Source organism: Ips typographus, linkage group LG10, assembly GCF_016097725.1.
Source record: "Ips typographus isolate SLU linkage group LG10, UJ_Ityp_2.0, whole genome shotgun sequence".
NCBI classification, from domain to species: domain Eukaryota; kingdom Metazoa; phylum Arthropoda; class Insecta; order Coleoptera; family Curculionidae; genus Ips; species Ips typographus.
The window spans coordinates 7,968,750-7,996,276 of record NC_138431.1 but is presented as its reverse complement, the minus strand read 5'-3'; the positions used below and the strand labels follow the sequence as shown (position 1 = coordinate 7,996,276).

The 27,527-nt window shown below is 39.9% G+C and overlaps 2 protein-coding genes and 1 non-coding gene across 4 annotated transcripts; 1 reads left to right on the top strand and 2 right to left on the bottom strand.

Moving 5' to 3' along the window:
• Positions 1 to 129: 129 nt before the first annotated feature.
• Positions 130 to 27,527, top strand: LOC145734590 (DNA-binding protein D-ETS-3-like). 2 transcript variants are annotated; one of them, XM_081988060.1, is made up of 10 exons: positions 130 to 468; positions 1,891 to 2,104; positions 2,774 to 2,897; positions 10,033 to 10,122; positions 15,277 to 15,327; positions 20,156 to 20,227; positions 21,870 to 21,917; positions 24,914 to 25,103; positions 25,494 to 25,705; positions 26,675 to 27,527. In XM_081988060.1, the coding sequence occupies exons 2-10, from the start codon at positions 1,916 to 1,918 to the stop codon at positions 26,821 to 26,823; spliced, it is 1,125 nt and encodes a 374-aa protein (XP_081844186.1). In that variant the 5' UTR covers positions 130 to 468; positions 1,891 to 1,915; the 3' UTR covers positions 26,824 to 27,527. The 2 variants fall into 2 exon arrangements, with proteins under 2 accessions (XP_081844186.1, XP_081844185.1); XM_081988059.1 differs by lacking the exon at positions 130 to 468 and adding an exon at positions 645 to 810.
• Positions 5,133 to 6,144, bottom strand: LOC145734591 (carbonic anhydrase 1-like). Its single transcript, XM_081988061.1, has one exon. It carries the CDS (start codon positions 6,080 to 6,082, stop codon positions 5,168 to 5,170), a length of 915 nt encoding a protein of 304 aa, XP_081844187.1. The 5' UTR covers positions 6,083 to 6,144; the 3' UTR covers positions 5,133 to 5,167.
• Positions 15,431 to 15,502, bottom strand: TRNAP-AGG (transfer RNA proline (anticodon AGG)). Its single transcript has one exon. It is a non-coding gene; the product is annotated as a tRNA-Pro (tRNA).

Genomic DNA, 27,527 nt, shown 5'->3' with positions numbered 1-27,527 from the left:
TTTATAGAAGAGAAATCGCGTTAAAATAAAAAGAAAAATGACTGTCGAAACAATATTAAATTAAATCCCGGACATACACGCGCGCTTATCCTGATAGGTCCCGTTTTCACTTATCCCAAAACCAAAAACAATCCACCACGCACCGGGCGAGGAGCACGTTCCAGGATGAGCCGATTTCGAGGGGGATGGCGGGCGGAAAAGGGACAGGAGGTCGGGTCCGCCCCGCCCCTTAGGAACAGCCACTTGCGATATCGTTTCCTGCCATTCCTGTTGGCGGCGCGCCGTATTCCAGGACCTACATTTCCTGGACCGTTTTCCTGCCCGGTGTCGATCTGTCAGAAAAAGACACAACAAACGAAGAAAAGACATTCCTTAGAGAGGAAAAATTGCGTGCGTCCTCATGACTGGTAATTAGTGGTTCGGACTTTTGTTTTAGTGTTCTTCTAGTGACATGACTTAATTAAGAAGGTAAGTTGATAGTTTTTACAACAGTTGCATCAGCAACAAAAGCTAAAAATAATGAAAAATAATAGCGTAAAACGGCGACATAATGAGATGAGGGAGCTCTTCCTGTTCTTCCTTAATTGAAACGGAAACGGCCAATCGCGGATTCGGACGCGACCAAATCGACGACGGCCTCCTCAAGTCGCGATTAGTTTTTTTTTTGTCGTTACGACACGCGCCCGTTTCCAGTTTAAATCCCGGAAAATGTCCCGATTTGAGCCTTACGTGTGTAGTTTTAAGTGTAATTAATTGGTGCCAACCACATCAAACATAGAGCAGTGTAAATAGGGCTTCAATTACCATGAGGTAATAGTGCATGTATTCAAAAAGGATCTTTATTGGGATAACGCGTTTCCTGATGATTGTACTTTCTAGTGTCAACCAAAAAGTGCTTTAATCTAAAAATTGACTGCTGGGATTTTGAAAGTTGAATATATCCACAATTTTTCGACTTCCAGAGGGTGTAAGCCCCTCAAAATATAGCTTTTTCAGTTTTCTTTCTTCACTGGGTTTGTTTACAAAAAATGTGTACAGGATTCAATTCTGAACAGTTTGCCTCTTTCTTTTTTTCGTTTTCAAAATATCTCACAAACCAAGTTTTAGGCCTGCTTGGAAACTGAGGTTGGAATTTTCAGTATCGTATAAGAGTCTTTATGGCTTCAAATATTTGGCTTTAAAAAAATTCCATGTGATTTTTTTTAAAACATTTATTTAATTAAAAACTAAGTTTAATGAACATTTGTTCAGATATTTCTAAAGCTTTTAGGGTCGATTTCTTAAGTTTAATCTGGAGTTTAATATTGGGGTTTAACTATCCACTATACCCATACAACAGCTCCTTATTGACTAGATGTATCTAATACTCTATTATCCTGTATTGTAGGTGGGTGCATTAATTTATTATTTTCTATATTTTCAATCTACAATTGCATAGTTTTTGACAACAATTTATTCCCAAGCACTTTCTGTCAGAACATTTATGTTTCACCTATACGTTATGAATACATAATACCTTGGAAACGGTGTAGATTATAGTGTTCAAAACAACCTGTGGGCATTAATATAACGCCCGCTTATAACGCCCTGAAACCTTTTGTAATATTAGCAATGGCATTTTAATTCTTTTATGCCATAAAAACTACGTATTACCTACATTAGGATGCTCTTGACTTTTTAGGTAATAAACTTTCGTTAGCTTTTATATTTTCTAAAATTTCTAGACTAAGACTATCAAAGTCACAACATTCAGGGAAAATAAACAATAAACAACATACCGGTAAAGGTATACCTTACTTTTCAATGCCAGAAACAGTAAATAATTGCTCGCAATTTTTTAAAAAATCCTGCCAACTAAGACGACAACCTGGATATTTTTGGAATTTTTAGGCAAAAGTGCACCACTCGTCGTAAAATGTACGAAAGTTCCTGCTCCTACCAGGGGGCATTAGAGCTGAAAAGGTCCGCGACATCTTCGTGTCCTTTGGGTATCAAAACCGAAGAGTTTGGCAGTCCTTCTGATTGGCCCGCGTACCGATTTTGCAACCCTAGCACCTTTGAGCAGCTCAAACAAAGCGTAGAAAAAGCCAAAGCTGCCCTACAGGTATGTTTGTACCGGGTGACCCAATAAGATTGTTCCTCGACCATATCTCATAATCTCAATATTTCAGGTTAGGAACGAGAATTTGAAAAACGGTTTTCACTGGCCTATTTGGATGTTATTTGGCTACTTTTTCATAAAGAAAAAGTCATATCATACCATTTGTTTTTTTTTTTTTTTTGGAATTTGAGTCATGGTGTCAAAAGTAGCCCCCTGGCACAGAAAGATCCAACTAAATTAACTATATTTTGGTTGATTCTTATTGCCCGAGAAATGCTCTTTTCAACAATACCGAATTTGTTAAAATTGGTCAAACCGTTAAGAAGTTAAAGCAGGTTATTGCAAAAATAATTGAACACCTCACGCCATCTTTGTTTTTTACGAAAATGATAGATAAATTGGTTCGCTTTAAAAATGAGGAAAAAAACTCTAGTTTATTGTGCAAAATTTATAGAAAATGCAATTTAAAAATTTATGATGGCAGTTACGGCCTCTGGTGGTCATTTTTAGAACTTGAAAATATTTTCCAGCGATTCTTCATGACCGAAAAAATTTTACCCCAAAATCATACGACGAACGGTTCCCGAGATATGGTCGAGGAACAGTCTTTTGGGTTGGGTACAGTCAAGACATCGTCTATATGACTATCAAAAAAAAAACAATCAATTTCAGGATAGGACGTCGTTTTTTGGAAACGCTAGCGCGTTCAGCGACCTCTACAACGTTTCGTCGACTGGACGAAACCATCACCAGGACAATCCTCTGCGTGACAACAACGAAACGGACATTAAACGAGGTAAATTTCTCCTTTCAGTAATTATTATTCCGCTTCTTTGCTATCGACAAAAAAAATCATCCCCTCGGTCTCCCAATTAACTAATTTTTAAGAGGTCGCCCATTAAGGGATCAAATAAAAGAAACCCCGACGACCAGAAAAAAAACGGGAAAAAAAAGAAAACAAAGGAACAAAGAAACCGACAGTGGAGGGTTGGGGAAGAAAAGTGCGGGTGGTAGCGCTGCCGTCGTGGCGGACGTAAGTTCGAACTTGCCCCGCCGCCCATTATCGTATAACGCGAGGATGAAAAGATATATAAAGAGAGATAATAAAAATTTGGGTGCATTGTGCGCGCCCCCGAAAGGGGGGCAACGCTAGTTCATATTTTATATTGCATTTTGGGGTGGGGAGGGTTTACCCACAAAAACTTGGAAATATGGATCTTGGAAACTTTATTTGAAGGCGTTTTTGTGGTAGGACTGGTAAAAGTAAAAATGTCTGTCACCACTATTCCCGCCATATTGGAATTTTTGACAAGCACCTTCTAGGCTTTCTAGTATAGTAGGCGGTGTTTGGTGGCATAGTGACACTGTCATATTGTTTATTATGTTAGGTTAGGACCTGGTTTGCCATTTTTAGTTCAAATGGCGCTGTGATCTTAACTTGAAACGTCAAATAGTAAGTCCGTTTATTTGTGTAAATTACAGCACCGTTCGAAGTGTGATGGTCAAAAACCAGCAATAAAATTGTTAAATATTCAATATTTAGTTTTAGAACCGTTTAACATCATTCATGACGCCAACCGACAGTTTTATGACAATTGACAAGTAAGACACGGACGGTAAAACAGTTCTAAACCTAATTATAAAAAATCCATTAATGTTCAATAATGGAAAAGCGGAAAGCTGCACATGTGGACTTTGCCTAAAAAAAGCATTATTGTAGCCACTTAACTCTATTTTTTGGCAATGCTACTGGAAAATTTCCAATTTACTCGAAAAATAATCTGAGGGGTAGGGGGGATCGTAAAATCCGGCAAGTCACCATCGGATCGGTAGGTGGGCGACGATAAGCGTCGAGCCGGGTGTTGATAAAAGCCCGTTAAAAGGCCGCCGGGGGAGTCATAAGTGACGATACGCCAGCGACGGTCGGTTATTTATTATCCCGCGTTTAGCGAGCGGGGAGTCACTCCCCCTTTTCGCCCCTAACACAACAACCCCATCCCCGCCGAAAACCGTATGCCAGAGACCTGTTTTTTTTTCTGTTTCGTAAGTGAATCGGCGATTTTTCGGCCCTTCTGACTAGTTTCAAGCATCGTTTAACTTTCAAACGCTTTGATTTTGATTGAGGAGCCCACTAATGTGAACGATCAGATAACACTGTTTTTGATTGTTGATAGATCATTAATTTTTCCTCATTTAAGTAAGCCTTAATCAAGCTATTAGAAGATTACTTAATTGATTTAGAACACTCTGTGTATAAGTTTTGACGTAATTAATCATTTTAATAGAACACTGGTTATAATTTTGTTACATAGTTATTAAACTGACAGAGTTAACCACGGTTTTGCAAAAAACTCGAGCTGTGTGAGAGGTACGTGAAATCTGACTGAGGATTTGGATTCAGCGACCCCAAATTAGTCGAAAACGAGTGGTCACTCAGGGGGTCCAAGTTAAAAAATAACAAAATTACAGTTTGTGCGACGTTGCCAAACGGGAAACCTAACTTTTTTGCTATTTAAGCTCGAGCGTGCGTCTCAACGTCATTTTATGCTAAAATTTCCCGGAAAACACGCTAGTGCCATCGGTTTGACGATATCTCCAAAACTGACAGAGTTAACCACGTTTTTGCAAAAAACTCGAGCTGTGTGAGAGGTACGTGAAATCTGACTGAGGATTTGAATTCAGCGACCCCAAATTAATCGAAAACGAGTGGTCACTCAAGGGGTCCAAGTCAAAAAATAACAAAATTACAGTTTGTGCGACGTTGCCAAGCGTGAAACCTAACTTTTTTGCTATTCAAGCTAGAGCGTGCATCTCAACGTCATTTTATGCTAAAATTTCCTGGAAAACACGGTAGTGCAGTCGGTTTGACGATATCTTCAAAACTGACAGAGTTAACCACGCTTACATTGATTTTTCTCTCTCTCTAGTGGGTAGTTTGTGAGTGGTAAAAAAAAACAGCTTTCAGCTTGTTGCTTTTTCTTGACCAATCACAAACTACAAACAGTGCTGTTACTAGAAAAAAACCTAAAAATCACCTTCTAATCACTGACTTTATTACCACTAAAGCTAATCGTAATAAAACACTTCGCGTCCATTTTGCATTTGTACCGGTCTGGAATTGGTAGTCAAAGTACCACAGTGACACCCACCCAACTTCCTGAATTTATTCACTTGTCTGCTGCTAATCAGTAAAGGTTCGGGCTGGACGATCCACTTTACTCCCTCGGTGCAAGGGGGAAAAGTCAGAGAACCCTCGTAGAAAAAGTAGTTCTTAGAGAACACCGGAGTGAGTAATTTCAAAGCAAAGGGACAAATAAGAGCACAACTGGAGGGAACTTGCACCAGTTTCAAAGCTTGCACGATGGGTTCCAGGTAGGGATTATCGACAGGGGTCACTTGGAAAAAATAACTGACCATTAGCAATTGTCCACATCTGGCGGCCTCCAACAGTTCACAACGTGGATTTTCTGCGTTTTTCATAAAGGCAGTTTGCATTTCCACAGCGAATTTTTTGGTGTCCACCATGTGTTCGGAGCCTTCGTTGTCGGTGGGGCCCCAACGAAACCGTAAATTCAGAAAATTGTACGTGTCCTCCTCTAGAGGACCTCCTGTTAGGTAGGGGCGTCTCGAGCCGTTCCATTTGGCGTAAAGCACGGCGTTCAAACCGCTATTGTAGATTTTCATTTCGGATGGTGGTTGGTGGAACTCTTCAGAAAACCTTAAAACGTTAAGCTCAGAAAGGGCCCCCATGGCACTGCACGTTACCAGATTAATGGGCGACTGCTTCTGACCTTTGGCCTCTTCGAAGTGATTGGACCAGGAATTAGGCCCGTTGGGCCCGTCGTAACCATAGTTGATGATTCTGGTTGTACTTTGGTTACCCAGCTTGCCAAAAGCGTCACTAAGGTAGAAAATGCTGATCACGCACGCGGCCACCACCAGATAACTGTAGAAACCCACTTCGTCCGGCAGATAATCCATGACAAAAATTTAGGAAATTGACTTTGGTTTTCAACATTTGTGACATCTCACTTATCAGGTGTTGGAGGTGTAAATAAGTGCAACGATGCCAGAGTTCAAGAAACCAACCAAAATTACTACCAAAAAGGAAGCCCATAATATAAAGGCGTATAAATATAGAGTATTGGAATTATTCTCCCCCGCGAAGCTATGAATAATAAAACCGGTCGTAAACCGTAATAAATACTAGAGGGGATCATCGGGGTGGGTCGAAGATCAAATCGGGGGATGATCCCGAACCTTGCCATGTTTCTACCCTTAAAAACAAACGAGCGTCAGCGGCGTATCGACAGCGATTTTAACCTATTTTCATATTTCTGAATCGATTTAACTACTACTACCTTAATTTTTAACCATTGTTCAGTAAATTTGTATGAGCAATAAAAATTGTGAGTTACTTAAGGTCTCACTGCAAGTAATTTTGAAAACCAATTACATTGGCAAACGTAAAACATTTAAATAAACAAAATATGCTAAAATAAACGGACACAACTCCATTTTGGTAAAACTGTTAAAAAGGATTGACTGTGGCCGCATTCGTTTTCAAACTCCATGGAGTGAGCAGAGCGTTTTCGACGTCACAATGACAAATAAAATGATCAATGTAAACAAAGGGAGAAATGACAGCTGGAATGCCCGAAACTGTTTTCAAAACTGATCACCAGAGGGAGTATCACTTATAATATTGAAACGCCAATAATGTTTAGGTTAGAAATTAAAAAAAAAATTGTATGTACGTCACTGGAGGGCGCCCCAATCCGACACGCCCCGCCGGTTAGCGGGTGCCACTAATTGATATACGGGCCGAGCTCGTCACGCCGCCGCTCCGACCCTGACAGTTCTTTGTTGGCGAGAAAATGGATTTCCATTGGATGTATCACGTGATTTATCGCGATCCCACGTCGAACTGTCCATTTCGAATGATATGTGTCGATCGGTACGGCCCAGGCTCGCTTTTGTTTTTTCCTCTTCTTTTTTTTTTTCGGGGCTTGGTTAGTGGCGATAACACAAATTGACTTTTACGTCACCAATTCAAACTTTGAACTGTTCAAAGTAACTTATTTCCAGGATTGTTATCAGTAATTATTCTTACTGTATTATATGGGAGGGGGACAGTATAACCAAGTAAACCCAAATAGAAATCATCCAGGCGTGATAGATTAATGGATTCCCACAGTAAAAAGGGGGGGAAATCGTAGGCCCCGTCCCGGATTCCGCAACGTAAGATGGCAACCCCGGGGAACGGTTCCGGAACGTTGTCATGGCAACACCCGGTCGGAATCTTATTGGCAGGAGCGTCGGAACGCCGCGGTCGCCATGCCACCGTGACTAAATTTTACGCCGCGGTTTGATGACAATTTTTACTAAAAGTTTATAAATTATTGTTTCGCCAGCTAGAAGATGCAGTATTGCAAAAAATAACTAACCAACAATCAATATAGGTTATGATAACGGACGGCGTCCTCGTTGTTCAAATTGATAGTGACGGGCATCCGGCCTCTAATTGACGTGTGCGAAGTGATTGATGCTTCACTTCCGGCCGCCATGTTGGATTGGCCCGCTTAATTGTGCCCCTTATCGCGGCCGCCCTCTATCCCGGATTTCTCCGGGATGCGATTGTTTTCGCATCGGCTGCTATGATTGGTCGACGATTGATTTTCCCAATCACTACCGTTCTATAGATTATCCAAGTTTAGATAATATGATGACTGAGAGATTGTGTAAAGAGCTGAAAATGCACCAAGGAAAGTTCCAAAAGGTCAATTACAATAAATAAAAAAATATAGCAGGAAGGAGCAATAGCAATCAAAGAGGGGGACAAAAATCGTTCAGTATGGCGGCCGTTAACTGTCAGAAAATCAGTGACGATAATCAATCTGCTGTTGCCCACTAATCACAAATCCACTCGTCAATAATAATTCAACTAATTTAAGTATGCAAAAATTAACCGAAAAGCAAAACAAACAAAAACAACAAATCTTTGCGGTTTTTAGCTAACTTCACATACCAGCAAATATAAACAAAACTGTTTTACGACTAACTTCGGAAGTTTCATTCAATTGCGCAGTAGGCGAATGTGGAGGACAAAGATGGCGACTTCCCTCTCGGTCGTTTAATGCACAAACGGGGTATTTGCTACCTCCTGATACTTGTTCTTTGTACTCGAAGGTATTAACAATAAAATGACACTCAAATTTAGACCAAACCAAAAGCCGTCACTGAATTCTTTTTGACAGATTTTAGGCTTTTTTTCGTCAGTGTTAACCTGATTTTTTAGCTGTACAGCATCAGAGATCTCATTTTGTCAGAATAAGTTAAAATCAAACAGACAGTTTAGACGCTAATATCAATTTTTATCCTGTTTAGCTTGCCTTAAAATAGCTTCCGATTTGATTTTATGACAGATACACAAAAATTATAATCCTTGAGTTATCGTTTAAAAGACCGAACGCACCCCCAACCCTCAGGGAGCACTTAATGGTGTACGGATCATGCCCTAATTCGTTAAATGGCCCGAAACATATGCCGTTCGTGTAACGATTTAGATGTCACGTCATCCAGAAGTTTCGGGACGATTGTTATTGTAATTCCTAATTGAAGATTTGGATGATAAGGGGGCGGTGGCGAGAGGTTGAAGGGGACGTGAGAATTTTCATCATTTACTAGATCCAGTTTTCGCATAGACAAATAATGAATCTCTAACTGAATATGTTATTGCTGGACAATTCAATGTAAGGTTATCCAGAATAGTTCTTGAACAGTTCTTGTTGGTACTAAACAACTTTTTACCAAAATGTGACTTGACCTATCCTGACACATAAAACTAAATTGACTGACCAAAACCGAAAAATTAACCACATAATCCAATCAACCAATTTAATTGAAAACCCCGATTTACGATTAGCCAGAGCCTGACATCGTTATCGTTCTCTTATTACGCCAAGGGTGGTTAGGGGAGTGGGGAGTCCCGATCTAGAAGCGTTTAGTAGTTCGCAAGTTGTACACTAGAGGGTTGAGAATAATCTGATAACGGCCTTTATATTGCCCCGCGCTAACGACAACTTACCCGCTGACAGTGATTTAATGTGCTCCGAGATGGTTTTTGCGGGTATATCTTGCTTTGGGGCCGACCGGGTGTACGGAGGGGGGAAAGAACGAGAAAGGCACTTCCTGGAGGGAGTTTCTCTTACATAGGAATAGGGTAACTGATGCGTGTATCTACTGATTTTAATTTGTTATGCTCATTGTCAATGGTTAAAAAAAAACGACCATCATACCCTATCTAATTATGATAAAAAAAAAACGACCATCATACCCTATCTAATTATGATAAAAAAAAAACGTCCATCAAACAATGCAAAGTTATGAGTGATTTTAAAATATCATTCAATGAAACTGTGGGACAGAAGAAAACCATTTCCCACAATCAAAATTGAGAGATGACAAAACGATCGAGTGCCCTATCACAACAATAATAATAAATCACACGATTCAATTCGGCGAAAATAAATAATCACCAGACCCTTGGGGCCGTTATTATCTCTTTCTGAAACTGGATAACGAATCGGTTAACATTATGTACAGACAATTAAATCGTGACGACAACAAATAATCATCATCATCATCATCCACCCCAAAGTGCAACGATAGCCGAGTTAAGGGTGGGCCAGCACAATTCCCACGGGTGCGACTCCCGGTGCGTGCCAACAACCACTAACCAAACAAAAACAGGCGAGCATCGCGCAATTTAACTGCATTGTTTGCTAATAGCCAAGTGAGCAATAATTTTTAGGGCTAATGTAAACTTGACTTTGCCATCGGAAACGTCTAAGGGAGATGGAGCGATTCTATTTTCATCTCAGTTACCTACTCTCCTTTAGCTGAAATAGCATAAATTTGGTTTTTTTTAGGGCTCAACATAGACAAAAGTCTGCAAACGCAAGTGTCCAGTCCTAAGTCCTACAACACTATCACGGAAACGCTCAGTAGATCTAAATGTGGTAAGTGTTTAGTTTTAGATCTCTAACCAGTTAAGTGGACTCTTTAACTCTGAATTAATCGAAAATCAGCCTTCACCTACCTACATCTTCGTTTGATATTCTGTGTATAGTTTAGATTCCTAAAACCTGCATCAGTTTTAAATTTGATGATTATAGTCAAGATAGCGCTGGAACAACCTATTGTGAATCATTAACAGTGTATCGTACAGAGTGGTCTAACAAATCTACTGCAAAACCCCAAAGTGTGGCAACATGGCAGGACGAATCCAGGCTAGAAAGAAAACTTTCTTGCACTGAACCAGCATCAGGAAATCGATAGAGCACACACGTCCACCCTATAACGTTCCCTGTTTTGCTACAATTCAATTCCTGCTGCTCTTCGATTGACTGCTTTTTAGTGCGCTTAGCGGCAACTAGAGGGCGCCTCCAGGGTTGCACATTTCAATATCTTAAAAAAAGAGTGAAAAAACGTTGACAGTAATGCACTTTGTTCTAGCGTATTTTTAAGTCTTTTGCGTGTCAGTCTCCGTTGCAACTGTATTCACCTTTATACAGTGTATGTAATTGATCAGAGGGGGTTGGTAATTTGATACGACCTGTGTGAGAAGGGGGCCAATTAAACGCAACCCGCAGAAATGAAAACATCACCCGAGAGCCGTTCCCACAGGACCCAAAACAAAAGTACATCGAACACGTCGGAGACGTATGTCAATTGTCATCCACTCTATTGTCGGGGATAAAGAAGTGAACATCGGACGCGTGACTGGCGTGACGAAACTGGTGGGGGGTGGTGGAGGGATGATGATGATTAGACTATTATCTGTTCGAGAGGGGGTCGTTTGACTCTACCCGATTACCCGAGAGGGGGTGTTAATGGACCCGCGATTTACTTTTACAACACCCTGGGGCGCGGGGGTTGCAAACTTAAAAATCATTCTTAACATCACCTGATTAACCCTTAAAGGTGTTATATAAATACAGTGATTAGGGTTTGAGAATTTAAGACCCCGAAACGCCGACGAAGGGCCGCGACAATCGATGTGTTGCCAGGACGACGTTTCCGGCAACCGCGGCGCCCCCTTACCGGCTAAATGGGGAACCGGAGGCGAGTTGTGGCACTCCAAAGTGGAAGTCGTTAAATTGAGGAGATTGTCCGACTTCAAAGGGCCAGTGGAAGGAAATTGTCTGGAAGACCGTTTTTCCTACGGGAAATGGTCCGGGAAGGACGGTTTGCATTCTTCAAGGAAAATCTTTTATAAGTTTTAAACCAGTCTAATTAGAAGAATAATTAGTGAATATTTTTGACAATTTGGCAACACTTACTAGCATGATGGTGTTAACAAGAGAAGAGGTAGTTTACAAATGAAGTTCCACAGGATTTATACGGAAATACATTGACAGTCACATGTAAATTACGCCATGAATGAAGGTGTCAAGAGAATTATGGACACTGCTAGTGATTTAATAGTATTTAGTTAATTTGATTAACCAAAGTAACCTGTAATTAGAAAACCTCAAAATTAGGTTAGGGCTAGACTCTCAAACGAAAAAATCACAAACCAAACAATTGGGCAACATAACAGTGATGAGATGAATTAACGACCTTCAGAAGGAAGAGCAAAATTTACGCCTCTTAATAAGCTTTCGTCGTGGAGGCGGCGGTGCCACCCCGCCCCCTTCGTCAACCCCCCCGGCTCCTAAAGCTCATTTCCGGCATTCGCCGCCTGTGCTATATTAATTTTAAATTAAACCCGGATAGCGGCCCCACCGCCTTGGATAATCTGATGTGCGGGAATTTCTGCTTCCTAAACAGTAGCGTGGCAAGACAGTTTTTGCCACGAAAATTACCAATAATTTAGTTAAGGTTCTTACTTAATTGCTTTACCTCAATTTCGAAAGCTTTCAGGACACCCTAATCCACTCCCAGGCCAGGAAATAAAAACATTTTTGAGGTGCAAAAACGCCAGTCAGGAAATCTGGTTACGTTGGTGTCTGATTGGTTTTCAATCGAGTTTGTCACCCCTTTCCCCTTATGCAGTCAATTTTCCATGGACTCAAATAGTGTGTGTGTGTGTGCGTGTAGCAACACGATGAAATAATAAAATAAACAAACGTGTCCGGGAACTGGTGGCGGCAAAAGTGGCCGAACATCGGAAGCGGGCCGGAGCCCCGGCGGATACCGCTGTCTCCGGGACACTTCCTCCCCGGAGCGGCGCCCAATTTCACCCGGAGCGGACGTTTTCCTTCTCCCCTGTCCCTCTGGCACCGAATACACAAAATTGTCCTTTATTTTAATACAAAGTTCCGTACTGGTACAATTATACAGGGCTGGACCGCCAAAAAAATTAAATTCTAGTCCTGACCTGATATGGGGTGGTAGGTTACCAGTACGAGCGTACGATGCACATAATAAAGTAACAAAGAGAGCCACTCGGGCGCAATAAGTGCAAAATATTAATGCCGGTGTCGCGGTAGAGTGGCTCCGGCACGTGCCAGGTTCGGTGCCCCTCCACGTGTTCGCACGTGACCCCCTCCCGCCACCAAGGCACGGGAAAACTTGACCCCCCCGTCGAGATTTTTATCGGATTTGTTTATCACGTTTTGATTAGCCCTTTCTCGGATTTTTTACGCGTGACGTCACGGTTTTTTTTTATTATCAAAAAGGTTAGAAATCCATTTTCTAACCTGAATTAGTTAAATGTTAGGCATTGGAAAAAAGAGTCTACGCCACTGACAATATAGTCCTGATTGAGGTTATCAAGTCATAGGTAAAGTTGTAATAAATGGCAACATTGCGCTTATGGGATTAAGCAATCCTTTACTGTTTACCGTCCTTGCCTAATACCCCCCCAATCTTTCAATTTTTTTGAAAAATTATAAAATTTAAAGTGCTTTTTCTACTTATTTCACCTAATTTAAGGTCCTTTGATATAAATATGCCCTTTGCTGTGGAATGAAACCCTCCTGGAGCAAAATAAAAAATTGCCAAAATTGCACTTTTTGTAAAAATAGCATATTTTTTGACACACGTTGCTTTGACACTAAATTACTCCCTTACTTGACAAGCTACGTCAAAATGTCATAGAAAACAAAAGACAAAGCAGATTTCAAGCTTTCTAAAAATATCCCCCCATGAGTTGATTGATAACACCGTTTGGCCGCTAGAGGGCGTCAAATTTCCTTTACCATATCACATATTATACTGTAAATACTTTTTAGTCAGATTTCATGTAAATCTTAATCCGGCCGAGTTCCTGGCAAAGAAATGGTTGAAATGTTAAATTTGTTAAACAGGCCGCCATTTTGAATTTTCTGTCAAAATATTGACTTGCATCTCATTTTAAAGAAAATTTCACGTAGTTTCAAGAAATGACAGACAAAATGAGGGCCCTAACTGTTTTTGGTCTCTGGAAAAGTCTCTCGTCTCTCGTCTCGTCTTAGAAAGTCACACTTAATACAACTTTACCGTTACTTCGTACTTTGTGATCACTTACTAACATCAAATTCCTACAAGATTTGTATGAATTGATTGGAATTACTTGCAATTAATCCATATTTGATAGAAAACAATTTTGGTACCTACTTACCTCATTACTTTTACTGCATTTTAACTGCTTCTTCAAATGAAACAATTCGTATCAATCTTCTTAGTTTTTTTTTAATTTTCTTCACAGTTTGGCAGAAATTCTTCATGTGGATAAATTCAGATAAATTTTTGGCCTACTAGATTTCATTATTCCCTATTTTATTAGGTTTTCTGTCTTTGTCTCGCGCATGTAATTATCTATGTTTCTCTGTCAGTTACACGGTTTTCATTTGACCGGTTCTTTTGTATATAAAGCTAAAATGATACTCATAAGCATGACTTCAACTACTTGAGGGAAGAATATTAAACACCCCGACCTGGTTAAACCATATAGTAGGCTTTGTGAGGTAGAAAAGACCTTATTTTCCACTATTCCATTATCCCTTCCCTCCCGTTTTGCTCCACACTTCGGTTCGGTGTACCGTTGTGTATTCTCCACGTCGAGCGTTAAAATTAGCGCTTTCTGTCGTCTCCCTGAAGATGCAAAGAGATAATAATAGCAATTGGAGAGGTATAATGCTCTGGGGGGAGAGAAAAAGTAACCTCTATTAAAACTATCTGTGACTTTGTGCGAGGATGAGGAGAAAAGGGGAAAATTACGCTTTTTATGCGTCGCATTTGCTGTTTGGAGTGTTGTAAATTAGGTGGTTAACGACAGTTTTACGTAATTATTATAAAATAAAAAAATATACACAGAGTTATTTAAGCTCGTTCCGTATAAAATTCACTTTCTACTACAGTAGGCATATTCGAAATTGTTGTGTAACAGAATTTCTATAGTAAATTACAAGATGTAACGGCGGATGTGACTGAAATTTACATAAACCAGCACGCAGTGTACGGCCGTGACAAAAATTAACAGTCACCCCCCTCCCTCCCACAACCCCTAATCACTGTGGGTAGGGGGGTAACCTTCCAGCGTTTTGAAACTAAACCCAACGAATTATCATCTTATCAGCCGCAATTTACGGAAAACACCTCGAGCAAAAAGTAGAAACAAAAAAAAAACACTGAAAGACATATAGAGCGCGTATATACATAGAGAAAACACCCCCACCCTTACCGGTCTCGGCACCCCCGCGTGCCCAAGGGTAGGGTTGAAAAGGGGCAGGCCTTTATTTATGACGCCACCGTATCCTTCCCGTTCCGGCCGTCGATTGGCCGCCGTTCAACTACCCCGGACCCGCCCCCCCGCAAGGGGTTGCTACCACCCTCCAGCACCCATCAGGACGACTATGAAAAAGTCTCTTCAGTCGATCGCGTATAGGTGCTTTTCGGTTGACGTGTTGACGATTTTCACGATCCGAACTCGCGGTGTTGTTTGGTATTCCTTGGCTCACCCGGTGTAATATGTCGTTAGTTGGTTGATTTTTTGGGTGATTTGATTTTGTCGCTATGTTGGATATTAAACCGACCGCGGACTATTTGAGCAGAAGTTCCACTTTCGGCCAATTTTCCATGTTATTTGGTAATTGTTGCTTAAATCACCTTGTACAATTTTTAAATGAAAAAATAACTACGTTTCGAGTTTGAAGTACCATCATCAGTTGGGGGTTTTCTTTTTACAGATACTTCATACAAAGGATCGTGGAGTTCGCATGCCGCCTCACAATCACAAGGTACGTAACTAAATTTAAGCATTTTCTTTTTATTTACACTTATACTAGTATTTTAAATAATTCCTAAAAAAAAAACAAATTAATTTAGAAAAAAAAAGTTACTGGGCTCGTCCGGGATTTGAACCCGGGACCTCCCGCACCCTAAGCGGAAATCATACCCCTAGACCAACGAGCCGCTGACCAGAAATTCGTATTCTAAGGTTATTAGCTGCAGCAAGATTTAAATAATTTAAATAAATATGGTTTTATAGGAAAACTAAAGACATGAGTAGCAGGATAACGTAGGATACCTTTTTAGGCTTATTTCGGAAATATTTGTATATAATGCAACTTTATTTTGGCCTACTGCTGCTACTACTACTACTTACCCTGTATAACTGTAACAGCTGTGTAAAAAAGAACATTTTGTGGATTTTCCTTGCTTTGGAAATCAATTTCCATTTTAGAGCACTAAAAAAATGTACCACAATCGACATCCTACCTTATTTTAGGTAAATTATTAAACATTTCTTGTATTTTTTCAGGTATAATCTTTAAATAACGTTAAGGACATCAACTATTGCAATGAAAACAAACGATTTTTGTAATGGAATATGTTTTATTGACTTTTTTTACAAGATCTCTCTGAAAATTGGGTTTTTCTTGATATTCTCTGCAATCTACGAAGCCGTAGAAGGGCCACAGACGTTATTTTTCTTAAATTCCGACTTCAAACTCGGAATTTAGTTGCAATGTGGTCAAACTGACAAATCCTATTTTGGTTCGAAGAGTGTTTTTGCAATGTTGACAAATTAACAAATTCTACTAATTAAGATCAAAGAGTGTTTGCAATGTTGCCAAACTGACTAATTTTACTAATTTGGTTTGAAGAGCTGACAGTTGGTCAAATTACGTCATTGTGAGGTCAAAAACGCTCTGCTCGCTCCATGGAGGTTGAAAACCTGTCATCCTTCTGTCAATTTTATTAACCGATATTTTTAATAGTTATTTAACCAACGAGTGTATTAATGAAAGTGCTTAATAATAATCGAAATACGCGTAACATTTAACGCGTGTGACTGTAGTCTATAATAACGGATATTATCCTAAAAAGTTAAAAAAAAAAACTAAATGTCAGTTATATACGCAACACGGCAAACTAAAATCATAGACACCCTTGACAATGACAGTGACAGTTAGTTCTGTCGTTAATGGTGGATGCACCGCCTACTATGCTAGAACGCCTAGAAGGTGCTTGTCAAAAATTCCAATATGGCGAAAGTAGTGGTGACAGTTTGCGTTTGTTTGTAATTTTTTTGAGGATTCGATGAATTTTTACGGTTTAAAATCAAGACGAGGTTATTGCCACGCCACATTGTAACAGCAATTCAGGAAAAAGCCCAACCGTGTCAGTTTTTTACCGGATCTAACTCAACAGTGGTTGAACACTTTGAAGTGGGATGATTTTACTCCAACACTACACTCAATGGTATGTACAAGTACTTGTTGTTACATGCACAGGTATGTGAGTTTCATTTTAAAGCATCCTTCATTGTGAGAGCAACAAAAGTAATTTTGAATGAATGTTCTTGGTAATAACATAAGAACCATTTACCAGTTTTGCTTACCTAGTTTCAAGGATTTACAGATTTTCTTACATTGAACAGTGTTTAAACTAGTTTGCTCTGTGTTGTACTTTCCAGGACAAATGTTGTAACCAATTCGTTTTCGTAACGCCATTTTAGGCTTTCTAGTATAGAGGGCGGTGATGGGACTCATTAATGAATGATTTTGCATTCGTTATAACCTATCTAATTGTACTTACAATATGTACAGTATTTCAGAGTTTTATTTACGGTTTCTGAGGTATATAAAATAATTTAACTTACTAAGGGTAGATACAAAAATATGTTTTGTTTTCTGGTTGATCGACCAGCATAAAATCGAAAAGAAATCCGGGAATGGGAAAAGGGAAGAACCAAGCGCGTTTAATATCCGCTACAAATCCCCGATGATGATCAATACCAGATTGGAAACGGTATCCGTAAATAGAGGAAAAAAAAAAGGAAAAAGGTCCCGGCGAACAATCAATTGGAAATTCCATTAGCGGAGCCCGGGTAATGACGGAAAAGCCGTTTTGGAGCCTGGGCGGGGTGAGGATGGGAAATGAAAAATCCCGGCGCGGCACCGACGGAAGAAAAATATAAAAATCGACGGAAAATCATCGACACAATTCGGAATTCGATAAAGCCTATATTGCGGCGGACAAATAAGGCGCTTCCTTTTATGTTTGTCACTTCTGTATAATTAAGAAAATATGGCTCCTGCATAAATTCGTACAGGTTTCCGTGTCTGATGACGAGTCCCGAAAGCCACTTTTGGCTCCTCCGGTCTTCGTCCGGCACGGAAATTCCGTTTTCCCGTCGCTTTCCCGGCTTTAACAATTGCGAATTTCCGCCAACTGGGCAAGGTACGTCGTAACTTGTTCCTTTGCTGGTTTGAATCCGTTAAACTTTGTAATGAAGACGAAATAAACAAATTGCCCGACGGATCAAAGCGTTTCTGTTTTGACACGAAATTCAATTGTTATTCCACGGACTTGTGATTTGTAACACTGTTTCGATCAAAGGGCGCTTGTTCATCGCCCCGGGCACGCTTGATTTCGCTTTGATGTTCCATTGTCGATGCTCGATTGTCACTTTACCGCTCCCCAAAAAAAAACAGCGAGAGAGATAAAGGGATTGCCGCCAACGGAGGCAGGATTTTCTAGTTGGCTCTTTTGTAATTTACTCTAATAAATACACACAGAACGTGTCCGAATTGTGTGCCGTTTTATCGGCTTAAAGATAGCGACGGTCGTGAATCGGAAAAGGACATTCGGTCCGGCAGTCCGGGAAGGAAGGGACTCTTTCCTGTTCCGGGAGCCCAATCAGACATCAGAGGAATAATTGATAACGGTGACTTTTTCATTTTGCTCGAATGATCATGATTCCAACAAATAGTAACGCGTCATTTTGATGACCAAACAATCAAATCAACTGACTTGACAGAACCTGTGCTTGGATGTCACTTTTACCACAATGTTGCCAAATGTGATTATTTAACTGTCCTTTACAATTCACACATCACTGACCCGGCGTTGTACTGAATTGTCGAGTCTCTCGGAAGGAAAAACGCATTATTAATATAATCAAGTCGGTCTTGATAAGAGGAAAACTCCATTAAATTGACTGGCAAGCTGTCAATCAAATCGTCGAGTGTTAATAATGAAATCTCCCCCTAAGTTCAAAGTTTTTATTTTATATCGAAAAGCACTACGCAGGAATTAACTGGTTAAAGTAGTAATAATTTGGCAACTAAAGGACGTTTTGAGCGGACAAAAGCCCAGACACTCTATACTAAACGTGATGAGCAATCAGCGTAAACAGATTTGCATCAGACACCCGAACAATATTAGCCCTTTTTTGAATCGGCCCCCCCCTGGTGGAATAACACGACCCTTAACGATAAACACTCTCGACTGGATAACGTGTGTGCATATACTGTCCTTTCGCAATAACCGAGCTGTCATACGCAATATTGCGAGAGATAGGGCCCCGGGCGTATGCCTTTGCATTGTAAACTTAATAAAGGGCCGGATCGGTGGTCGGATGAGCGACTGTCAAAACGCCCGGAGCGCTTCGGAGCAGTTCAAAGAAGTGTTCGGTGCAATTCCGGGCAACTTCCAAATCACCTCCAATGCTAGACTTGAATTAATGCAATCACCAAGATTAGATGGATAGGTCGCAAAAAGCTATCGTGGCTGCGAAATGTTAGAAACTGGGCCGGACTGGGAGTAGAACAACAATTCCAGTAGCAACAGATAGAGACCAATTCAACCAAATTGTCATGGAGATAGCCCACCGAAAGAAGAAGAATCACCAAGAACAAAAAATTGTTTAAAATGAAACATTCCACACGATTTCGCGTAAGGCTTTTGTTTCTCTCCATCACGGCCCACTTGAACCGTGTTTGGCGGCGGTAACTGGCGTGGAAAGCGACAAGAGATTCCTTTCCGCAGTGTATTTCAATGGAGCTCTTTCGATTCCCCCCTTACCCCCTTTATCACTCCCGCCCCTTTTTGAGGGGGGCTTATTTTAAACGGGCGCTCTCTCTCTCTCTCTTCTCTATACCACTCCGTAAATGAACGCTACTATTTACCGGTTTAATCACTCGATTTCAACCTCAATAATTATTGAGAATCGGACATCAGTAATCAAGTCTGATGCTAAGTCTACATGTGCAAGGTCAAGAAAATGCATTACGCGATGATCTTCATCTAGGCAGCATTCGTTTTCAGGCTCCATGGAGTGAGCAGAGCTTTTTTGACGTCACAATGACGTAGTTTGACAATTGGTCAATCTATGGTTTTGCCAAATTACGTCATCGTGACGCCAAAAGCGCTCTGCTCGCTCTATGGAGCTTGAAAACGAATGCGGCCCTAATATACTCTGATAAAGGAAGAAATGTAAACAAAATCCCAGCATTAGAGCGATAGTTTGTGGCCGACTGTGTGTAAAGAGGTTCATTACGTAACGGAAAACTATGCGTTACATCAAAATCTGTCTTTAATCATACAATATAAGTGACAAAATCAGTCTGCAGTGCATTAGTGTGATTTACAGCTCTACGGAATCAATTTTGGCAGCAATGTTTCTAATAATTTACCTATCAACTGTCGAAAGCAGCTTAATAAAGCTATAAACCTACAAATCATATTAGACTCACTACGTTAATATGGTTTACCGCTTTATGGGTTCAATTTTGCCAGTTGTGAATGTATAAACTATCTATTCTTATTTTTTTTTAGGTTATGGTTCGAACACGTTGTCGAGCATGACGAAGGCGTCCTTAGATCCCCACAGCCATCTCAGACAGCCCGGTAAGTAAACTTTGGCCCCACGACTAAATCTACTAATATCAATCAAAATCAGATCGATCGATCTTCGACAGGAAAGGTCAAGCCAAAGGGGGTGAGTCGTCAAATAAATGTTAAATTCGGCATCGCTGTTTGCCAAACAGGATCGTGCATTAGAAAAGTAGGACTAGACAAACAGAGGCGGATGCGTGAGCAAATAGAGCGGCGATAGAGCCGTATATAGTGCGAACACCGGAGCGGCCCTTCTTGTATGCCCATTTATTAGGAAAAAGGACCCTCGAATCATTAGGTTGAGTCTGAAAAGGCCAAATTAAGTTTAGGGGCACTTTTTCTTCGCACCAACCGAAAAGTTTTTTTCGAAGCCAAAATGAAGACGTTTAACCCGAAAATCATTAGCAAACAAGACTTTTTGAACCGTCGAAACATGCAAACCCTGAAATCGCTCTATAATTTCCCTAATTTCAAAATACATGCATGTTGAGACTATTTTTGAGCCAGCACGAACAGATTAACTCTGAAAGTGACTTTTCGAACGATCAATTATCTAATTTAACACAGTTGGCAACGTTGCATTGCTTTAAAAAGCTAGAAACCATATCTAAAGACTTCCTTGACACAATTTTTTTTTATTAAAAGCCAAAAAGTTTCGATTCGTTCTTATACTGCACTGCATTGTTGCCATAGTCCTTCAAATACAATTTACTTACGTTTTATTAAACGTACGTGACAAACTCTTAAATAAAAGCCAATCATACATGATCAAGTTATGACAATACTTTGGACTTTTTACCAACATATTTATGGTAAAATCATACAAACATTTGTTGTGGCAAACTATATAGCTACTTTCAATACTAAACGTGAAAAAGTTTTTAAATTTTGCACAGATAAGGGCGGAAAACACGAAACCGTTCCCCCCTTTTCAGAGCATAAATATTCCTTGGGCGCGATTACAAGAAAGATATCTTTTGACTGAGGGTTGGAAATGATCCGCAAGACTGAGTCGATAGGCGCCAGCCCATAACAAACCCTCAAACATTCTTTTTTTTTTGGTTTAGGGCATAGGGGTATTTATGGTGCCAAGTTGGTCAGATGCCACCCCCTCCGGTTTCGTTAATAGGGCTACGATCAAAGGGCAATAATTACCTGATTATGGTAGTAGACAGGGACTCAAAAAGCATATGCGTCTCGATAATAGTAAAGTGTAAATGCCCAGCCCTAGTAAACATTTAGAAGATTTCACCCCCCGGACAAGAAACAATTGCAATTATTTGATGATTTCACCCTCTTTCTGCTTATTTTCTATTGATTGGAATCTTTTGATTTTCCTTTTTTTCCCTCATTTTTGTGTTGTGATTAATTTTGTATTGTCTCGACTTAATAAGCAATTGCCTTATTCACGCGAGAACAGACATTTTATCTACCGGCATATCTGTGACAGATAACAGATGCAATAAGTTGTTGTGACACGCACTGTTTTGATCAACTCATTTAAAATACCACAAATTTGGTACAAACGTAACATTTAGTGCAGGTTTTGCTACTTTAGTAATCTAACCTCAAAAAATACTTAAAAATAGGTGGCTAACCGTGAGTAAAACGCAATTCGACAATTTAAACCGACTTACACAAATCTCTTTTCCAGATCCATATCAAATGTTCGGCCCGACCAGCAGTCGTTTAGCCAGTTCAGGTAAGTTCTAAATCGTCTTAATCGAAATAAAATTGCGCATTTTTCGAGGCTCTTTCCACCCAAAAATTCCCTTTTCTAGCGCAATTAAGGGTAATTTCGGGGAAAATTTGAAATTAAGTAATCCGGAACGGAAAACGCGCCCTTGGCAAGTTTACGATCCTGGCAACGCCAAATCGAAATTAAGAACCGTTGTTTTTTTCCCATATAAGGTTTTAATGATTGTTTTTCAGTATTTTTAACGTATTTTAAACAGTGCTACAGCCAAGGAGGGGCGTGGTCTTTTGTGACTACGCCTCCTGGTAAAGCCACGCCCGTAATCGTATTTTTCAATCATTACATTGAATTATTAGATTTAATAAGTGTTGTTGTTGTTGTTTTTTTTTTAAACAGTGTTGTCACATTTCTGTTTGATTTTCGCGCATAACCGATGACCGTACGACGGTCATTTCCTTTTCGGGTGGAGGTTGAAAAAAAAGTAATTTAATCGTCACCGGAGGTGTAATTAAGTTAATATTTACGACGGTAAAAATCAAATCCGTTTCCGTGCCGAGTCGCCATTCGTTACCGTAACAATCGTGTCGCTAATGTCGCTCCCCATTTATCCCGGACACCTGATTTTTGAATAATGTCCCGTCAATTTTCGCTAATTACGGTAACAAAACAAAATGTCGGCCACCGAGTGATTTTTTCGACGATACGGCCGTCGTTTTTTTAGCATAATTCGGGCGGGGGAGGCGGCGACCTGTTTAGAAATTCAAATTCGCGTCGGTCCGCTTGTAAATGCGCCGACGGCGGAAGGAAACCGACGCATGTTACGTTCCGGCGCCGGTGATTTAGACACGCCTGCTTTGCATATTCTCGACCGGAACCCTTTGCCTATTATTAATAACCGCCCGTATTGATATTAAAAGCTGAAATGGCGATTTCGGTCCGGATTAATGTTGTGTAAATGCAAATCGGACACGTTCCGCGTTCCGAAACACCGACCCGTGTAATTAAACTTTTTTCTTGGGCCTCGCAATGTCGGCCGCTTAAACACGAAAATCAATGTTTCATGTTAATCAAACGGGAATTCCTTGGACATTTTGTGAGAACGGTCACGTGGTGTTCCAAAAACAACGAAACTAAATATGTATAAACATATTCTATTATATTTTTGGAATAATTAAAATAATATTGTTTTTTTCTCTGATATGGTCTTTTATTTTTACCAAAAAAGCTTTATAACTTTAATTTATAAAAAAAATTAAGAAGAAGAATTTAAGAAAATAACGGAAAGACAATAAATGGACATCAAAAGCAACAATTCAGGCAATGGACTATTTGAAAATTATAAAATGCCAAGTAGATGTGTTCATTCATTTTACATTATTATACAGGGGGTCTTTTAATAGTTAGTCAAACATTTTAATCATTGATTCTTGCTATAAAAACCGTACTTCAAAAATACAGATTTTTCATTTTTTCATTAATAATTGTTTTTTAAGTTTTGACATTAGTGACAGATATCACGTGGTTTTAATCATAATTAGCTAGGCAGTCACGTGACCATTGTCAAAAATCAAAAATCTCAAAAACACTCTTTATATCGAATACTGCAAGAAAACGCTTCTAAATCTTTATTTTTGCAACTTTAGAGCATGGTTTGACAGTTTTGACGTTCGTGACAGTTGTCACGTGATTGTAGAACACTATTTAGCTAGACGGCAAAATAACTGTCATAAATCTCAGAAACACGATTTATATCAAATACTACAAGAAAGCGTTTCTTAATCCTTATTTTTGCAAATTTTGAGCATATTTTGGCGTTAGTGACAGTTGTCACGTGATTGTAGAACACTACTTAGCTATACGGTCACGTGATAATAATCAAAATAACTGTCATAATTCACAGAAACACGTTTTATATCAAATACTGCAAGAAAACGTTTTTAAATCCTGATTTTTGCCACTTTTGAGCATAGTTTGAGAGTTTTGACGTTAGTGACAGTTGTCACGTGATTGTAAAATACTATTTAGCTAGACGGTCACGTGATAATAGTCAAAATAACTGTCATAATTCACAGAAACACGTTTTATATCAAATACTGCAAGAAAACGTTTCTAAATCCTGATTTTTGCAACTTTAAGCACGGTTTGACAGTTTCGACGTTAGTGACAGTTGTCGCGTGATTGTAGAACACTATTTAGCTAGACTAAGGAATTTGTTAACTTTGGCAACATTGCAAACACGCTTCAAAGAAATTAGTCAGTTTGGTTACATTACAAACACTCTTCGAACCAAAATTGTAGAGTTTGTTAGTTTGATAACATTGCAAGGACACTTTTGAACCAAATTACCAAATTTTGTCAGTTAGGCAACATTGCAAACAGTCTTCGATCTAAATTAGGAGAGTTTGTTAATTTGGCAACATTGCAAGCAAACACACTTCAAAAAAATTAGTTGAACTTGTCAGTTTGGACAGATTGGAAACACTCACAAATTTTAACTTGGAAAAATTAAACGTTTTTTTTTTAATTCCCCGTTCGAGTAACATTATTTCATAAACCACAAAAAATCTAAACTCATTTTACACCGGTCGCCACCTCTCGACGTCCGTTATTTTCCACCCTTCCCCTACCTGAAAACAAAAACGCAATTACCGTTCATTTAAATGTCATTAGAAGCCCGACGTCGAGTGGGGTAAAGGGGGGGGGGGTGGTGGAAAGGGCGCCCCCGGGGCGTATTTGCCAGATTTACCAAAGAAAAAAAACGCAGGAAAACGGTGGTTAATGACACCGTTTGGCTTTTGTTTCACGGTCGGGCAATCGCGGCTCCCCCTGCACGGGCGCAAGGTGAAGCGACACGTGACCCTTTAGTCATTTGTTTTCAAAACGGACAGAGGGTGGAGGGCGGTTTTGATTTTGTTTTTGCATGACCGTGAGAGAATCAATCTACTTTTGTAGGTGACTAATTCAAGGCAGAGGTTATTTTTATGGGCAAAAATGAATTTCAGGTTCTGGACAGATCCAGTTGTGGCAATTCTTGCTCGAGTTGCTTAGCGATTCCTCCAACGCCGCCTGCATAACTTGGGAGGGCACGAACGGGGAATTCAAACTCACCGACCCCGACGAGGTCGCCAGGAGGTGGGGGGAGAGAAAATCCAAACCGAATATGAATTATGACAAGCTCAGCAGGGCTTTGAGGTAAATATGACAAACTACGGTAAAAATCAAAATTAAATTGAGTGACGTCACATACAAAACTTTTACATTACCTTTCTAATTAAATTAAATCTCAGTTTAATTTTCCTAGTATAATACAACGTTTTGTTTTCTTTGATTAAAAATCATATGACATATTGGCCCTGGACCTCCGAATCAGTCCGGGAGGCGGGATAATCGAATAGCAGACTTCATTCACAGCAATTAGCTGACGATATAGGGCTCCCCCTGACAGTTAACACAGTTATGCCCTTTTTTTATCTGTCTTTTGATTGTTGCCGTAATCGAAAATCGCTGCGCCCTTAACAGGTTTTTTTGGCCGATAAATTGACTTTTAATCCGGTTACTGGACACAATAAATCCCTATTTCAGATACTACTACGACAAGAACATAATGACGAAAGTGCACGGTAAACGTTACGCCTACAAGTTCGACTTTCAAGGACTGGCAGCGGCAACACAGCCAGCTACCAGTGACCCGAGTAGCTACAAGTACCAGAGCGACTTTTTCATGAGCTCCTACCATCACAGCGCCAAATTGGGGGGGTTTATGGGACCCCACGCAACCATACCCAGTTCAGCAGGTAATTTTGCTCCTTTTAACAATTTACGCAAATAAATAAATCTCCCTTCTCCGTCTAATAATACACTCCCCCCTCCTATTTTTGGTCGATAGAGCCGAACAATAACAAATTAGCAATTAACTTGGATCGTAAATAACCGAAACAAAAGAGAAACGACATAGATTCGCCCCGGGCAATAAAAATATTCCCGCGGGACGATTGATGGGTCTCGCGGTCCGGTCGACAATAACGGATGTCCATTAGATGTGATTTCTATTACTTTTAGGGTGAGTCAAATCCAAATTAGGTCTGAAGAAGCCCTAATTAAAATCCGAAATCAGGATCACAAACGTGAAGTGTAAGCCAAACATAAAATTTGCATAGTGTTTATTGGACAACCACCCCTACAATAAGGGGGGTGAAAATACGAGTAAATGTACAGTCTAAACTGAGAATGTAACAGCCTACTTAATGGTCCATCCAGTCTTCTCAGGTAAACAGAAAGTTGTACAGTGTTAATAAAACATTTTTACGTCACCAAAGACATTTGGTGACTATAGTAGCGCCGTCACAAAGAACGTCCTCTACATTCAGACACACTTAGTACACCTCATTGAAATTGAAAAGGCCCACTCAACGCTGATTTATTCATGTACGCACAATAACCACTCGGGGCATTAAAAAATAATTATAACAATTCGCGGGACCCTTAATGTGCGGGGGGGGGCAAGCCCCCGGGCTACAGTCTTATTTAGCACGTCCTCGGCCGCTCCTCTAACGGCGTAATTCGTTGATTACGCATTGTTTTCCACCCTCAGCCACGCAGCGATCATTACATGTCATTTAATCAACATCCCCTAAGGGAGAGCAAGGATATTGGGACAAACTGCCCTTTATGCCGCTACAAGTCTTTTATACTCTGGGTGTTCAGTTTCAGCAAATTGCAGAAAATACTAGACTGCAAATATTGACAGTAAATTGACATTTCAGCATCCATTTTTCCATCACCGGGATCGTACTGGAACAGTCCCAGTGCAAATTTGTATTCAAACATTGCAGCCAGTACGCACTCAATAACACATCACGCGGCGCCCCATTTAGGAGCGCCCCCTTTGGGCAGCTACCCGCATTACGCATGACCGACCCCCGGAAGTGCCGCCGCCGCTTCCGCCGACTGGGGCCGAAAACTCACGATCTGAGAGGACGGTGCAATTTGTCCTTTTTTTGTTTTTGATTTCTAAAAAGTATGGTAGAATAGTAAATTTGAAATGTGTAAGCACTAACACGATACCCGTCCACGGGAGACGGACTCTGTGATAAATCGTTTTTACGTATTTTAAATTTGTTACACTGATTGACGATCAGATAGACTAGAGCTACAGCTGATACTCTAGCGACTCTGAGGGTCAAACGCGTTTTTAGTCATTTTATTTATAACACTGTTGCTACGGGACAGTCCCAAGTATAACATTACGTTCCTTTTTTTAATTTTCAAAGGTTTATCAAACGTTGTAAATACCAATTTGTATCATAATGGACTAGTCATAGAGTAGACGTTTATTTAGCTAATAGCGAGATTAATAATTATTGTACTTTACAAGTGTAGAAAAATGTAAAAAAATCTCGAACTTGTAATAATTTTTACCAACTTGATTGAACAAGATGCAATACGTGTGGATAAAAACACTTCCGAAAAATGGAATATAGTCAAAACTAGTCATTATAGCCAGTAAACTAATACCTGAATGTTAGTTTTAAAGCCATTCTAGGATAGTTAAGGGTATTTTACCAACCAATAAATGTTGCGGTATTTATTATAAAAAAATATACTCCTTAAAATCTG

Bases quoted from the DNA above. Each gene is read 5' to 3' on its own strand.
- LOC145734590 (XM_081988059.1), top strand. The intron at 20,228-21,869 runs GTAAGTAAACTT...TCTCTTTTCCAG, and splicing joins CAGCCATCTCAGACAGCCCG to ATCCATATCAAATGTTCGGC. The intron at 21,918-24,913 runs GTAAGTTCTAAA...AATGAATTTCAG, and splicing joins CAGTCGTTTAGCCAGTTCAG to GTTCTGGACAGATCCAGTTG.
- LOC145734591 (XM_081988061.1), bottom strand. From the start codon at position 6,082: ATGGATTATCTGCCGGACGAAGTGGGTTTCTACAGTTATCTGGTGGTG.